The sequence below is a fragment of the Chiloscyllium plagiosum genome, chromosome 30 (assembly GCF_004010195.1).
Source record: "Chiloscyllium plagiosum isolate BGI_BamShark_2017 chromosome 30, ASM401019v2, whole genome shotgun sequence".
NCBI classification, from domain to species: domain Eukaryota; kingdom Metazoa; phylum Chordata; class Chondrichthyes; order Orectolobiformes; family Hemiscylliidae; genus Chiloscyllium; species Chiloscyllium plagiosum.
The window spans coordinates 5,623,382-5,640,845 of record NC_057739.1 but is presented as its reverse complement, the minus strand read 5'-3'; the positions used below and the strand labels follow the sequence as shown (position 1 = coordinate 5,640,845).

Here is a 17,464-nt window from a genome sequence, read left to right as displayed (position 1 = left end):
AAGCAGACAACATGTACAGAAACCCTAGTCACTCTGCCTTACATCAAAGACATCTCTGAAATGACTGCCAGACTACTTAGACCCTGTGGCAACATGGTAGCCCACAAACCCACCAACACACTAAAACAGCAGCTAATGAACTTGAAAGATCCTATACAGACAACAAGCAAAACTGTCATTTACAAAATACCTAGCAAGAACTGCAACAAACACTACATTAGACTAACAGGCAGAAAACTAGCCATCAGGATACATGAACATCAACTAGCCACAAAAAGACATAACCACCTGTCACTAGTATCCTTACATGCAGATAAGGAAAGACACCACTTTGACTGGGACAACACATCCTAGGACAAGCCAAACAAACAGAGACATGCACTAGAATTCCGAGAAGCATGGAATTCCAACTGGAACCCTATCAACAAACACTGACTTGGATCCCATTTACTACCCACTAAGGAAAAGGAACTGGAAATGACACCACCATAGGAAATGACATTACCAACCCTAAGAAACAGAAAGCAGACTACACCATCAGTGCTTCATTTGGAGTCTCATTGAAGATGTTACCTAGTATGGTGACGAAATGTCTGAAAACAAACCTTCCACTTCTGTGAACAACCTACATCCAGAACCTCAACTTGAGCTACAAATCTTCTGAAAACTCTCCATCAGACCCAGTTTCTGCCCTGGCTGATATTCCTATTCAAACTGATTTATTCCTGGTATCCTCTGAGTAACTGTGTAAAATCACTTTTACAAACACTTCCTCCCTCTATCTCTGACACTCGCATGGTGTCTGTTGCTTTTACTACAAGATGCACCGTAGAAATTCATTAAGGCTCCTTAGCACCTTCTAAACCTGTGATTAATTCCATCTAAAAGGAGAAGAGCAGCAGAGACAAGGGAATACTACCACTATCTGGGTTCCCCTCCAATACTTTGACCTATTCACTTTATTCAGAATTTCTGGAATTGTTGTTTTGCTCCTGAAGCTTTTGTGACCTTGAGGACATTGAAATGCACAGCTGCATTGAAAGGCCAACACACACTCTCCTCCATTCCCCCAACACCCATGGTCTAAACTGTCTTTATTTTACATATCCTTAAAGTAGGGCAATAGGAGCACAAATGTGTTCTTGTGTTGCTTCAAGTGGTTGAACTTTCTAATGAAAAGCAGGTAAATTTCCGGAAAGAACAGTGGTCTATCGCACTTTTAACTTATTCACGACACGTGTCAGCATTCAGCCCCTGACTGACACAGTGAATGCACATTTGTTGATGTAGGTTCCATTAATGACCTCTCGTGGGGCTTTAAAACCTAGGCAGTGGTAGCAGAGGAGCTTCTCCTTGCTGCACTCACCCACAAGCACTTGTTTCTTGTTCTGGATGGTGGTGGGCTGCTTTCAGTAACCCCTCTGTCTGGTGTCTGCCATTTCATGCTTTCTGACTTGGAAATGTATCAGTGTGTCCAAATCCTGGAACCTCCAATAGCACTGGGAGTGGACTGCAGCGTTTCAGGAACACAGCTCACCACCAACTTTACAAGGGCAACAAAAGATAGGCAATAAATGCTAGCCCAACAAGCAATGCTCTCATCCCGTAAATTAATTTTAAGTGTCTCAAGCAGAAAGTACAACAACTCAAATAAAAGAATGGATCACGTGCAGCTGGGTCACTCATGTGCCTGTGTAAATAAGATTATTTTTGTAGTTACACTGAATTGCTGATTGCATGAATAATAGGAATTCAATCTTGTTCAGATTAGATTAGATTACTTAGTGTGGAAACAGGCCCTTCGGCCCAACAAGTCCATACCGACCCACCGAAGCACAACCCACCCAGACCCATTCCCCTCTTCATCCAACACTACGGGCAATTTAGTATGGCCAATTCACCTAACCTGCACATTTTTGGATTGTGGGAGGAAACCGGAGCACCCGGAGGAAACCCACGCAGACACGGGGAGAATGTGCAAACTCCACACAGAGTCGCCAGAGGTGGAAATTGAACCCGGGTCTCTGGCGCTGTGAGGCAGCAGTGCTAACCACTGTGCCACCGCGCTGCTTGTTGTATTCCTGGGAATGTTTACTGAATGTAACCAGCCTCTATAATCAGAAATATATTGTATATACATACAAAAATGATCAAGACCAATCAAAGTTGGATCCATCAGATGTGGCACAGCCACATACCTAATTGAACAAAGCAATTGGAGCAAGGTGGTGTATAGAAGAACCTCCATTATCCGGGTTTCGATTATCCAGCAAGATCAACAGGTCCCAATGCTTGGTTGAACTGTTAGCTGGCATTTGATTATCCCTGCCCGTGTCCTTCAGGTAATTGGGGTTCCTCTGTATAGTAATTCCACCCATTTTAATTTTAAAAAAATAAATCAACCTGTTCAGATATTATTACACATTTCTGGAGCAGGTAGGACGTGAACCCAAACCTCCTACCTCAGAGTTAGGAACACTACCACCACAAAAGCCCAACTCTCAGTTTAAAATCAAATAACTTACCTGTGCATGCGTGGGAGTCTACCATTATAATGGAGGCTGCCTATATAAACCTATTATCTAATTACATTCTATTCCTAATGTAAATGCTTTAGTGTATATACTAGCAGAAGAAAGTAATTACTGTGGCAAATTTACATAACAAAGGTAACCATCAAAATTTATGATTGAAATGTTCATAGATGTGGTGAGATTACTAAAAGGGAAGCCTATTATGGAGGTATTGTCACTGGACCAGTATATCAGAGGATAGGCTACATGGCTTTGAATCCCATAAGACAAATGGTGAAATTTGAATTCAATGAATGCAATCGAGAATTAAAAACTGGCATATTGACGTGAAAGCACTGTCAATTTTACTCCCTTCAGTCTGAAGAAGAGTCATATTACACTGTCAACAATATGCTTTTCTGTCACAGATTGCTACCAGACATGCTCAATTTCCCGAGCACTTTGTTTTTGCTGCTACTTGTACAGCCTGTTTAGATACAGTTAGAAAGGACTGAATAAACCAAACCTTACCATAAAGTAGCAGGTCAGAGTCAATGGAGGATTGTATAACTTCCATGCATGTCTTTTTGACAGAATTAAATGAGTCTTCTACACCTCAGTACACCTCCATAATACAGTTCAGTATTACAGGTAAAGGTCAAACTGATCATCCACCAACTAACATTCCAGATTGTCTACTGTTAACATGATGCAAGCCAATGTGGGAAGGGGGCAGGAATATTAGTAAAAAGCAAAGCAAATTAATTTATTAACAAAGTCTGTTTACAGAGACTAATAGATTCCTAGTTAAAGGCAAGGAATACAAGAATAGTGCTGGAAAATGGTGTTCAGGTGAAGATTAGCCATGATCTAGTTGAATGGTACAGCAGCTGAACAGCCACCTCTGTTCCCATGTCCCTGCTAAATGAATCTCCATGAATTGCTGTAAACAGAACTAGTAACCAAAAGTGCAGCAAAACCTCCTGACCAAAACTAGCAAAGGTAGAGAACAGTTACAACTGATATATGTGAAATCAATCCCAGCCACTTACAGCAATGTGATCTCGACTGTGATTGATGGGGGAATTGATCCAGACATTGAACTGAATTCAGGAGAGTTGTGTCACTATGTGCAGTCCTAACCATCTCAGCCATAGACTGTGCCGAATAGAGATGTGAGGGAATAACAAACCCAGGATTTTTTGATTGCTGTTATTTTAATGCTGACTGTGTTCTAGCTATCAAAGTGATGCTGATCAGAAAATCTTAACTAATTAACTCTCTTCACTCTAACTACGAATCAATTCAACTGGAAAAATAAGAGGCATGTTTATTATCTTAAAATAAATCCATTGTGTAAAATCCAATATAGTATGATCATTGGAATTCACAACACAGTCATTCTTAAAAATCAAAGGATCAGCTTGTTACCTCTTTATAAAACACTGGTGGAAATATCTCAAGTGTGCATGGCTAGGTCAGTGATTTTCACACCATTTTATCTTACATTTGGCACAGTCCTCAGCAGGAGGGTTAGCTGGGCACCAATTTTGCCATGACCCAACACGTCTTTGAATCCTCAAAATATTCAGGTCCGATTTCACTCCCTGGTGAACCTGTACATTCCATGTGTGTTCATGTCAACGGGCTATCAGTGGAGGTTCCCGAACATCGAGAAGGGTTTGTTGATGTGAGCATTGGGTCGGTAACCAATTCGCTCATTTATCTTTTCTCTAACTTTGGCATCATCTCGTGCGCCATTTGCACTGTCCACATCACTGGAGCTCACCATGACCCCTTCCTCACGCTGCTGTTTCTTCCGATTCTGCAGAAAGACCAGACCACATTATGGATTTACTAGGTGTGCCCACAGCTCCTAAAATACTTCAGACAGAGAGAAAAAAAAAATTAGACATATTGGAGCCAGAAGGCCAACAGCCTGAGGTTTCACCAGAGATTCAGGACTGCCCCATAGCAAAAACTGGTAAATGCTCTACGGAGCTCGAACATCCTCATGACAGGGCATGGGGAAGTGTATGTTCAAGCTATGGAGGATTTAGTAATTAGGGGGACAGTAAGCATCTAAACCATAAGACGTAGGAGCAGGAGTTGGTCATTCAGCCCATTAAGTCTGCTCCACCATTCAATGCGATCATAGATTATCTGAATCCTCAAACCATAGATTCCCTTAATAATCAGAAATCTGTCTATCTGAGCCTTGAATATACTTCGCGAACCTGTCTCAATAGCCTTTTGTGGTGAAGAATTTCAGATTCAGTATCCTCGGAGCCAAAAATCCTCACCTCTGTCTTAAATGGGTGACCCCTTATTCTGGAATTATGATCTCTGGTCTAGAATCTCCCATATGTGGAAACATAGTCTCCACATCTACACTCTCAAGCCCCTGAAGAATTTTGTGTTTTAATAGGGTCATCTCTCATTCTCCTAAAATCCAGTGAGTGCAGGCCAATATACTCAACATCTTTCCATAAGAAAATCTTCCATACCCGGAATCAACCGAGTGATCCTCCTCTGGACTGTCTCCAATGCCAGTCTAAGTTTCCTTAGATAAGGGGACCAAAACTGTTCCACTATATTGTAGGTGTGGTCTGACTAGTGCTTGTAGTTTTAGCAAGTGCTCCCTGTCTTTATGTTTCATTCCCTTTGAAATAAAGCCAACATTCTAATGCTTTCACCATTACCTACTGAAGCTGATGTTAACCTTTTGAGATTCATGCACGAGGACTCCTAAACCCCTCTTGTGCTGCAGCTTTTTCCCCATTTAAATAATATTATTTTCTTCCTGCCCAAATTCATAGTCTCACATTTTCCCACATTATATTACAACTGCCAAATATTTTCTCACAAGCTGTGTATATCCCCCTTCGGTCATCCTCCTCTTTTTTTTTTAAAAATTCACTCATGGAATGTGGGCATTGCTGGTTGGCCAGCATTTATTCCCTAGCTACCCTTGAACTGAGTGGCTTTCTAGGCCATTTCAGAGGACAACTAAGAGTCTGGAGACTTATGTAGGCCAGATCAGGTGAGGATGGCAGATTTCCTTCCCTAAAGACATTAGTGAATCAGGTGAGTTTTTCCAACAATCAACAATGGTTTCACAGTCATCAGTAGTTTCTTTATTCCAATTTTCTTTATTGAATTCAAATGTCTCCATCTGCATTGGCAGAATTTGAACCAGAGTTTCAAGATTAATACCAGTGGCCTACTTCCTCCCCATTACATCCCATCCCATCCATTTTTAGGTCATCCACAAAACTTGGCGACAGTATATTTACAATTTGGATAATGGAAGTGAATGCAAGTTGTGATTAATTGTGACCTACCAAGCATTGATCCCTGTGGCTTCACTAGTTACAGGTTGCCATTCTGAAAATGCCCCCTTCGTCATAACTTTGTTTGCAATTTGTTAGTCAATCCTTCGTCCACGTTAATATGCTATCTAATCAATTAAGTTGCCTTATATGTGGTACCTTATCATGTGCATTTTGGAAATCTAAACATATTACATCTATTCGTTCCTTTTATCCACCATGCTCGTTATCTCCCCAAAGTACTGTAACAAATTTTTCAGGCACGATTTTCCCTCATGAAGTCATGCTGACTCTACTTGATTATATTGTGTCTTTCTAAATGCCCTGTTTTTACATTCTTTATAATAGACGCTAACATTTTCCTAACAACTGATGTTAAGCTAACCAGCATATAGTTACCTGTTTTTGTCTCCCTCACTTCTGAAATACAAGTATTATATTGGCTGTTTTCTAACTCTGTTGGACTTTTCCAGAATCTAAGGATTACGAAGATTATGACCAGTGCATCCACTACCTCTGTGGCTACTTCCTTTATAATGCTAGGATCCATTTTGTAAACATGGCATGCTGCACCATCTTGTGCCTGGATGAAAGATATTGAAGAAAGAGGATCCAATTGTTACGCGGACAACATTGGAAAGAGAAAGCAGAAAGTCTGGTTTTGGGAATACCAGCAGGCACAGAGCCAAATTGCAATCAATACTTCAAACCTTCTAATCTGTGGATTGTTACATAAATTCACACACGTCTTTAATAGAGATAAACAGATTACAACGGTGAATCTATGGTTGAAAAAATGGTGTTGAAGAGGCAGGTTCCATTTCATGCGACACTGTAATCAATCCTGGGCCAGGAAGAAACTGCAGCTGGAATGGTATCCACCTGAATAGAGACAAGATGAGGGTCCTCATGGAAATGTTAAATCAGGAAGTCAGAAAGACTTTAAACTAATAAATACCTGGGGGACGTTCAGTGAAAAGTGTAAATAAAAGTTCAAAGCAAAACAAAAGCAAATAGAATAGATTAAGTCAGAAATTGTGCTTTAGGTGCTCTTGGTAAAGGGGAAAGACTAAATGGTTGAAATGAAGTAAACCAGAAGAGAAATAAGAAATGTGAGAGGAAAACATCTTTAATCATAGAATCCCTACAGTGTGGAAACAGGCCCTTTGGCCCAACAAGTCCACACCGACCCTCCGAAGAGTAACCCAGCCAGATCCATTCCCCTAACCAATTACTTTACATTTACACCTGACTAATGCACCCAACTACACATCCCTGAACACCATGGGCAATTTAGCATGGCCAATTCACCTAACCTGCACATTTTTGTACTGTGGGATGAAACCGGAGCACCCAGAGGAAACCAATGCAGACACGGGGAGAACGTGCAAACTCCACACTGACATTTGACCAGGCTGGAATCGAACCTGGGCCCCTGGCGCATGAGGCAGCAGCGCTAACCACTGAGTTACCGTGCCACCCTATGAACAGCTTCTGATAAGCCAAGCAGATCACATCCTCCCATCATAACAGTTTGGGGGCTTGGGTCAGAGATTTGGATAGATTTGGACAGGTTTAGACAGATCCAATCTGAGATTTGAACAGATTTAGGTTACGAGAGATCCCAGCAGATTTAAACACAATGGGAAGGACAGATTATGGTTTGTGACCCAAATAAAACAGAGGATGAACAAACAACTGAATGAATTGTTGAGGCAATTTCAACTTAGCAGGTAAACAATAGACATTACCGAGACATGGCCTTGAAATGGTCTGGTCTGAGAACTAAGCTTCCAGGTTCTAAGATCTATAGGAAGAATAGGGAAGGATTAAATAACTTCTATATTAAGAGATGATACATGATGTAGAAAGCAGCCAGAGGACACTAATGTCTAGCATTAAGAAACAGAAAAGGACGTGGGAGTTGTGAATAGCCGTTCCCCAACTAACAGCTGTAAAATGGCAGTTGTATAAATGTAGGGATGAGACATGCAAAAGGCAGAATGGCTTTAATGGAAGATTTTATCTTCCATCTCGCTTGGGCTAAGCAGGTAAGGTTATGTTAGAAAATTACCGCATTTCTTGAGTGTGTTCAAGGCAGCTGTTTTGCAACAATATATCCTAGAACCCACAAGGGGGGCAGGCCATATTAGGTTTAATTAATGAGTCAGATTATGGTGCAGGAATATTTACCCAAGATCGATCTTGGAATCTATGAATTCCTTTTCCCTTGGTCAAAACTTTTCTCTATTGTAATTTCTCTCCTCTCTTTCCTAACCATTCGAGTTCACTTTGTTCATGAGACCCATCTGGTGCTCCATGACCCTATTCCCACTAAATTACTGACCACCAACTTACCTGTCCTTGCTCACACATTAACTAAAAATTACTAGTGGTTCTTATTTCCTCTGGTTCTGAGCCTCTCTCCTTCAAATCTGCCATCACATTCCCCTTATCAAAAAAATCTTGAATTCCCTGTGCGTGCAAATTGCTGCCCTTTTTCCACCACCCCCTTTTCCAAAATCCTTAAGTGTTGGTGGCATCTCAAATCTGTGCCCAACTTTTCCAAAACTGAGTGCTTGAATCCTTCCAATTAACACCACAACAGCTCTTATTCGAGTCACAAACAACACCTTCTTTGATCATTCAAAGGTAATCTCTTCAACCAGGCTGTGCTCTTCAATCAGGCTTCAACAGGGTGGCCATCTTCTTCCAATGCCTCTCCCTGTTGTCTAGCTGAATGGGAGTCCACTAGCCTGATCCCACTCTTGTCGCATCATAGCTGGACAATTCATTGGACTTCTGTTTCTATTCTTATCATAATTGCAGATTTCCCCCAAGGATTCATTTTTGGCCCCCTCTTATTTATCACTAAACCTTGGCAACATCATTATCAACTCTCAGTGCCAGTTTTCACATCTACCTGACTACTACTTCCCTTGACTCTCCATTGTCTCATCTTTATCATTAAAAATCGCACAACACCAGGTTATAGTGTTGGACTATAACCTGGTGTTGTGAGATTTTTAACTTTGTCCACCCCAGCTTCTCACATCATCTTTATCAGCTTTCTGCTCTGACATCCAAACTGAAGACTAAATGGAAGAAATTTACTCCAACTAAACTTGGAGAGACGACAGGCCCCTGTTTTTGATAACTAATAAAAGCCCCGTTCTGTTGCCATCGATTCTTACCCCCACCCCAGTAACTGCTTTTGGCTGAACAAGATGGTGTGCAACCTTGTAGCATTTAACTCCAGGTGAGCTGTAATCACGTATTTAGGTCGGAATGAGAAATGACTATGTCCATCTCTATTGCATTATCCGACTCTGTGCATTACTGCTTCATCTGTTCTGCTGCTGAAACCCAATCCATGCCGTTATCTTCAGACTTAATTATTTCAATGCATTTCTAGCCGATCTCCCACATTCTAACCACTGTGAAGTTGAGGTAATTAAAATTTCTGATGCCTGCATTCTAACACGTAGCATTCACCAATCACCATTGTACACGCTGATCCACATGCACTACTAGTTAAACACCACCTTGACTGTAGAAAATCTTCATCACCGTTTTCAAATCTCTCCATGACCTGGACCCTCCCCACATTTGTAATATTCTCCAACTCTGTGACCTCCTGCACCTCTCATGCATTTTCAATATCCCTAATTTTAATTATTCTACCAGTGTTGGCTATGCCTTCAGTTGCCTGGGTTCCAAGCTCTGCAATTCCTTTACTTAATCTTTCTGCCTTTGTCTCATTCTCCTCAAGACATTTCTTCAAACCCACTTTTTTTAGCCATCTGACAATTATCTAATGTGAGTTGGTGTTCTCTTTTTTTCGTAATGCATCTGTGAAGTGTCTCACAACATTTTATTAGATTAAAAGGTGCTCTATAGGTTATTGTTATGTATATTGTGTGTTTGAAATGGAGAAATGAGAAGCAGCTTAGGATCTGTATATTGCTAAAGTCAACTCCAGCAGATTGAGACAGAGACCATCCCGCATAATACTATTGATTTTGGAAATTTGAAATAAAAACAGAAATGCGAGGAATAATTCCACAGTCAGGCAATATTTACAGTGAACAAAACTAAGTCAATTTTTCAGTTGATCTTCCATCCAAACAGAAAAGTAACCAACCTGAAATGTTGACCAATTATACTGTCTGGGTTATACAGTCATAGAGATATACAGCACAGAAACAGAGCCTTTGGTCCAACTCATCCATGTTGATCAAATACCCTAAATAAATCTAGTCCCATTTGCCAGCATTTGGCCCATATCCATCTAAACCCTATTCATGTACCCATCCCAATGCCTTTAAATGCTGTAATTATACCAGTCTCCACCACTTCATCTGGCAGCACATTCCATATACACACCATCCTCTGCGTGAAAAATATTACCCCATACATCTCTTTCAAATCTTTCCCCTCTCAACTTAAACCTATTCCCTCTAGTTTTGGAATCCCCCATCCCAGGGAAAAGACCTTGTCTATTTGCCCTATCCATGCCCTTGATGATTTTATAAACCTCTGTAAGGTCACTCCTCAGCCTTCGATATTCCAGAGAAAACACCCCCAGCCTATTCAGCCTCTCCCTATAGCTCAAATCATCCAATGTGGACAACATCCTTGTAAATCTTTTCCGAACCCTTTCAAGTTTCACAACATCCTACAGCAGGGAGACCAGAATTACACGCAGTACTGTAGATCCCCCCGTACTCTCAGGGGATACGCTCCATGACCTACCGCAGAAGCCTGAAACCGCGGATAGGAATGAATCCATTCATTTCAATGGGAAACTTGCCTTTCCAGCAGCCCCGGTCCCTGGTTCCGGAAGGTCCCCTTTAATATGTTTGGGCCACAGTAAACCGTGGAAAATGATTCTGCAGATACGGGGGTCATCCTGTATTCCAGTAGTGGCCTATCCACTGTCCTGTACAGTTGCAACATGACCTCCCAACCCCAATAACTCAATACACTAACCAATGAAAGAAAGCACATCAAAAACCCTCTTCACTATCCTATCTGCCTGTGACTATGCTTTCAAGGAGCTATGAACATGCACTCCAAGGTCTCTTTGTTCAGCAACACTCCCCACAATCTAACCATTAAGTGTATGAGACCTGCTCTGATTTGCTTTCCCAAAATGCAGCACCTCGCATTCATCTAAATTAAACTCCATCTGCCACTCCTTGGCCCATTGGAGCATCTGATCAAGATCCTATTGTACATTGATGTTACCTCCTTCGCTTTCCACTACACCTCCAATTTTGGCATCACCTGCAAACTTACTAACCATACCAATATTCACATCCAAATCATTTATATAAATGACGAAAAGCAGTGGACCCAGCACCAATCCTTGTGACACACCACTGGTCACAGGCCTCCAGTCTGAAAAGCAACCCTCCACCTCCATCCTCTGTCTTTTCCTTCGAGCAAGTGCTGTATCCAAATGGCTAGTTCTCCCTCTATTCTGTCTGATCTAACCTTGCTAACTAGTCTACCATGAGGAACCTTGTTGAATGCCTCACTGAAGTCCATATAGATCACGTCCATCGCTCTGCCCTCATTATCTGCTTTGTTACTTCTTCAAAAAAACTCAATCAAGTTCGTGAGCCAGTTTCCTATGCATAAAGCCACATTGACTATCTCTAATCAATCCTTGCCTTTCCAAACATATGTAAATCTTCTCCCTCAGAATTCCCTCCAACAACTTACCCACCACCAATGTCAGGTTCATTGGTCTATAGTTGCTTGGCTTGTCCTTCTATCTTTCTTAAATAGTGGTACCACGTTAGCCAATCCCCAGTCTTCCGCACCTCACCTATGGCTATCGATGATACAAATATCTCAGCCAGGGCCCCAGCTATCTCTTCCCTAGCCTCCCACAGAGTTCTAAGGGTAGACCTGATCAGGTCCTGAGGATTTATACACCTTTATGCATTGCTGAGCATTTCCAGCCTTTTCTGTTTTTAATCATTGTCTGCGGTTAACCCCTGAATCTTTTAATGAATATGACAATGAGATTAATGGAAAGTGTTCAAAAGTTATAGAGCCATACAGCACAGAAACCTACTTGCCTTTGTTTGGCCCATATTGTTCTAAACCTTGCCTATTTGTTTAGATTAGATTAGATTACCTACAGTGTGGAAACAGGCCCTTCGGCCCAACCAGTCCACACCGACCCTCCGAAGAATAACCCACCCAAACCCATTTCCTTCTGACTGATGCACCTCGCACTATGGGCAATTTAGCATGGCCAATTCACCTGACCTGCACATCTTAGGACTGTGGGAGGAAACCCACACAGACACGAGGAGCATGTGCAAACTCCACACAGACAGTCATCCGAGGCTGGAATCGAACCTGGGACCCTGGTGCTGTGAGGCAGCAGTGCTAACCACTGAGCCACCATGCCGTTTAAACAGAGTTTCAGTTATAAGGAGAGGCTGGATAGGCTGGGACTTTTTTCACTGGAGCATAGGAATTTATAAAATCTATGGATAAGGTGAAGAGCAAAGGTCTTTTCCCTCAAGTGCTGTTTACCTGTCTAAACGTTTTTTTAAATGGTGTAATTGTACCCACATCTACCACTTCCTTTGGCAGTTCATTCCACATAAGAATCATCCTCTGTGTGAAATCATTTTCCCTCAGGCCCCTTTTAAATCTTTCTCCTCTCACCTTAAAAATATGCCCCCTAGTTTCAAATTCCCACACTTGAAAGAAAATACCTTTGTTCTTCACCTTATCTATGCCCCTCATGATTTTATAAATTCCTATGCTCCTGTGAAAAAAGTCCCAGCCTATCCAGTCTGTCCTTATAACTGAAACTCTCCAGTTTTGGCAAAATCGTGGTAAATCTTTTCTGAACCCTGTGCAATTTAATAATAGCCTTCCTTTAGCAAGGCAAGTAGAGTTGGACACAGTACTCCAAAAACAGCCTCAATAAAGACCTGTAAAACCTCAACATGACAATCTAACTCCGATACCTAATGGTCTGACCAAAGAAGGCAAGTATCAAATGCTCTGAATGCTCGTAGTATTCATAACAAAGTAGATGAATTAACGGTACAAATTATCGTGAATGATTATGATGTGGTAGGCATCACAGAGGTGTGGTTGCAGGGTGTTCAGGACTGGCAGTTAAACATCCAAAGATTTACAACTTATCGAAAAGACAGGGAGGTGAGCAGAGGGGCAGGGTTACCTTGTTAGTTAAGAATGCAATTAAATCTATGGTACTGAATGACATAGGTTCAGATGATGTGGAGTCTGTGTGGGTGGAGTTGGGGGACCACAAAGGCAAAAACCATAATGGGAGTTATGTACAGATCTCCTAACAGTGGTCAGGACCAGGGGCGCACGATGTACCGGGAAATAAATAGCGCATATCAGAAAGGCAAGCTCACAGTGATCATGGGGGCCTTCACTATGCATGTGGACTGGGTGAATAATGTTGCTGGTGGATCCAAAGGGAATTCATGCTTACAGGATGGCTTTTTTGGAACAGCTTGTGATGGAGCCCACAAGGGAGCAGGCCATTCTGGACTTAGTGCTATGTAATGGGCCATACTTTATCAAAGATCTTAAAGTAAGGGAACACTTAGGAGGCAGTGATCATAATATGCTAGAGTTCAGTCTGCAGTTTGAAAGAGAGAAGGCAAAATCGGATATAATGGTGTTACAGTTAAATAAAGGTAATTACATGGGCATGAGAGAGGAACTGACAAAAATTGATTGGAAGCATAGCCTAACGGGGAAGACAGTAGAGCAACAATGGCAGGAGTTTCTGGGTGTAATGGAGGACACAGCAAAGAGGTTCATCCCAAAGAAAAGCAAGATTTTGGGGGGGGGGGGGGAGGGGGAGGAGGGGTTAGACAGCCATGGCTGGCAAAGGAAGTCAGGAAATGTATCAAAGAAAAAGAAGAGCCTACAAAGTGGCCAAGAGCAGTGAAAAATCAGGAGGATTGAAAAGGCTACAAAAAGAAACAGTGGGTAACAAAGAGAGAATAAGGAAGGAGAGGATCAAATATGAAGGTAGGCTAGCCATTAATATTAGAAATTATAGTAGAGGTTTCTTTCAATACACAAGAAACAAAACAAGAGGCAAAAGTAGACATTGGGCCGCTCCAAATTGATGCAGGAAGGCTAGTGATGGGAGATAAGGAAATAGCTGAAGAACTTTTGCGTCAGTCTTCACAGTGGAAGACATGAGTAATATCCCAACAATTATGGAGAGTCAGGGGGCAGAGTTGAGTACAGTTGGCATTACAAAAGAGAAAGTGCTAAAAAAGCTAAAAGGTCAAAAAATTGAAATCTCCTGGCCCCGATGGGCTGCATCCTAGAGTTCTGAGGGAGGTGGCTGAGGAAATAGCTGAGGCATTGGTTGTGATCTTTCAAAAGTCACGGGAGTCAGGGAAAGTCCCGGATGATTGGAAAATTGCTGTTGTAACTCCCTTGTTCAAGAAAGGATCAAGACAAAAGATGGAAAATTATAGGCCGATTAGCCTAACCTCAGTTGTTGGTAAAATTCTAGAATCCATCGTTAAGGATGAGATTTCTAAATTCTTGGAAGTGCAGAAATTTAGAACAAGTCAGCATGGATTTAGTAAGGGAAGGTCGTGCCTAACAAACCCGTAGGAATTCTTTGAAGAGATAACAAGTAGGTTAGACCAGGAAAACCCAGTGGATGTTATCTATCTAGATTTCCAAAAGGCCTTTGATAAGGTGCCTCACGAGAGGCTGCTAAGTAAAGTGAGGGGCCAAGGTGTTCGAGGTGAACTACTGGCATGGATTGAGGATTAGCTGTCTGACAGAAACTATAAAGTTGGGATAAAAGGTTCTTTTTTAGAATGGCAGCCAGTGACAAGTGGGATCCCGCAGGGTTCAGTGTTGGGGCCGCAGCTGCTCACTTTATATACTAATGATCCGGATGAAGGGACTTCGGGCATTCTGGCGAAGACTGCCAATGATACGAAGTTAGGTGGACAGGCAGGTAGTACTGAGGTGGTGGGGAGGCTGCGGGAAAATTTAGACAGTTTAGCAGAGTGGTCCAGGAAATGGCTGATGAAATTCAATGTGAGCAAATGTGAAATCTTGTACTTTGGCAAAAAGAATACAGGCATGGACTATTTTCTAAAGGGTGAGAAAATTCATAAAGCCAAAGTACAAAGGGATCTGGGAGCACTAATCCAGGATTCTCTAACGGTTAGCTTGCAGGTTGAGTCCATAATTAAGAAAGCGAATGTAATGTTATCATGTTTCTCAAGAGGGTTGGAATATAAAAGCAGTAATTTGCTTCTGAGACTTTATAAAGCTCCAGTTAGAATACTGTGTCCAATTTTGGGCCCCATACCTCAGGAAGGACATACTAGCACTGGACCATGTCCAGCGGGGATTCACATGGATGATCCCTGGAAGGTTAGGCCTAACATACAATGAACGGCTGAGGATCCTGGGATTGTATTCATTAGCGTTTAGAAGGTTGAGGGGAGATCTAATAGAAACTTACAAGATAATGCATGGCTTAGAAAGGGTGGATAATGGCAAGTTGTTTTCATTAGGGGGGAGTCTAGGATCCATGGGCACAGCCTTAAAATTAGAGAGGGTCAATTTAGAACAGAAATGAGAAGACATTTCTTCAGCCAGAGTGTGGTGGGCCTGTGGAATTCATTGCCATAGAACGCAGTGGAGGCTGGGACATTAATGTCTTCAAGGCAGAGATTGATAAATTCTTGATCTCGCAAGGAATTATGGGCTATTGGGAGAGTGCGGGTAAGCGGAGTTGAAATGCCCATCAGCCATGATTAAATGGCGGAGTGGACTTGATGGGCCAAATGGCCTTCGTTCCACTCCTATGTCTTATGACTTTCTTAACCACCCTGTGATACAACTTTTAAATTCAGTTTTTATAAAAGTTAGGTACATAGGCTCAAATCAGAAACACCTTGGTCAACTGTGTATGGTGAAGTGAATGTTGAAATTATAGACCACTTCACGGGTCAATGTTAGTAAATTACTGAACAGGGTGATTAGACGACTAGAAATGACCCATAACTTCACAGGTGACACAAAAATTATTGGAATGGTAAAAAGCAAAGAGCAAAACCTTAGCCTCCAGCCTTTAGATGGACTGTCAAATGAGTTGAACAGCTGCAAATGGAATTTAATTCTGAAAAGTGTGAAGCGATACATTTTGAGAGAAATAACAAGGCAAGGGCCTGAGGACATGATGAACAATAGAACCTGAGGAATCTTGATGTGGATTTGTCCACAGATCCTTGAAGGCAACAGGAGGTGGTTCAGAAGGTACACAAAAAAAGGGCTTATGCCCGAAACGTCGATTCTCCTGTTCCCTGGATGCTGCCTGACCTGCTGCGCTGTTCCAGCAACACATTTTCAGCTCTGATCTCCAGCATCTGCAGACCTCACTTTCTCCTCAAAAATTGCTCATGGTGTTCAGGGATGTGTAGGTTAGGTGCATTAGGGATAAGTGCAGAATAATAAGTTAGGGGAATGGGTCTGGATGGGTTACTCTTTGGAGGGTTGGTGTGGACTTGTTGGGCCAAATGACCTGTTGCCACACTGTAGGGATCCCATGATTCTATTGTATAGTAAGCAAGGGCATAAAGAGCATAGGGTGCTTAGCCAGAGTGAGGCATACTGCAGAGGAAGAGTGCAAAGCAAGATCAACATTAACTCAGGCCACTGCTGGAGCACTGTGTGCATTTCTGGTAGCCCCTCTATGGGAAGGATGTATTTGCACGAGAGGGAGATTCACCAGGATATTGAGACACAAACTGGGGTTGTTTTCCTTAAAGCAGAGACGGCTAAAATACAAGACCAAATGCTAGAAATTTGTTTGGAATAGGCGGGACTCGATAAGCAGAACTCGAATGGCCGATAGTGTAAAACACAGCGGCTCTAATGTAGTAAGAATTCCGATGTTACAGCACAGGCCATTCAGCCCATCAAGTCCAAATCTCTCTCCACTGGGTCCAGTCCCACGGTCATTCATCCCGCCTGATTTGAAGCGGTTTCCAGTTCCCTATAGGAAAAAGTGAAGACTGCAGATCAGAACCGAGAGTGTGGTGCTGGAGAAACACAGCAGGTCAGGCAGCATAAGAAGCAGGAAAACCAACGTTTCGGGCAAAAGCCCTTCATCAGGAATCAGCCTCAGCCTCGAACCTCCTGCTCCTCGGATGCTGCCTGACCTGCTGTGTTTTTCCAGCACCACACTCTCGACTTCCCGTTTCCTTTGTCGGTGCCGTCTCCAGGCGATGCTGGGTCTGGCTCTGGAGTGAACGGTGAGCTTGAGTAAGCGATGGCAGAGGCTCTGCCGAGCTCTGGGGACCCGAGCCTGGAACCAGCCTTGGCCGAACTCCTGCCGCCTCGTCACTCACCTCCAGCTCCTTCTTCATACTCTCAAACTCCTCGATATCGTCCAGTTTCAGTTCGAGCCGGGTGGGCTTCCTCCGCAGCATTCTGCCGGCACGGCTCACATCCAACTTCGAGGCTTCAAACCCAACAGGCCGCACTCGCCAAGGCGTTCGCGTCAGCCCCGCGCGGCATTCTGGGACATGTAGTTTCGGGGAGGTGTGGGGGGGA

The 17,464-nt window shown here is 42.6% G+C and overlaps 1 protein-coding gene across 1 annotated transcript; it reads right to left on the bottom strand.

Annotated features, from left to right (window-relative positions):
• Positions 1-3,252: 3,252 nt before the first annotated feature.
• cdc26 (cell division cycle 26 homolog) lies at positions 3,253-17,444 on the bottom strand. The gene is made up of 2 exons (XM_043719869.1): positions 17,260-17,444; positions 3,253-4,338 (listed from the first exon to the last, which is right to left on the bottom strand). Exons 1-2 carry the CDS (start codon positions 17,338-17,340, stop codon positions 4,165-4,167), a joined length of 255 nt encoding a protein of 84 aa, XP_043575804.1. The 5' UTR covers positions 17,341-17,444; the 3' UTR covers positions 3,253-4,164.
• Positions 17,445-17,464: the final 20 nt, after the last annotated feature.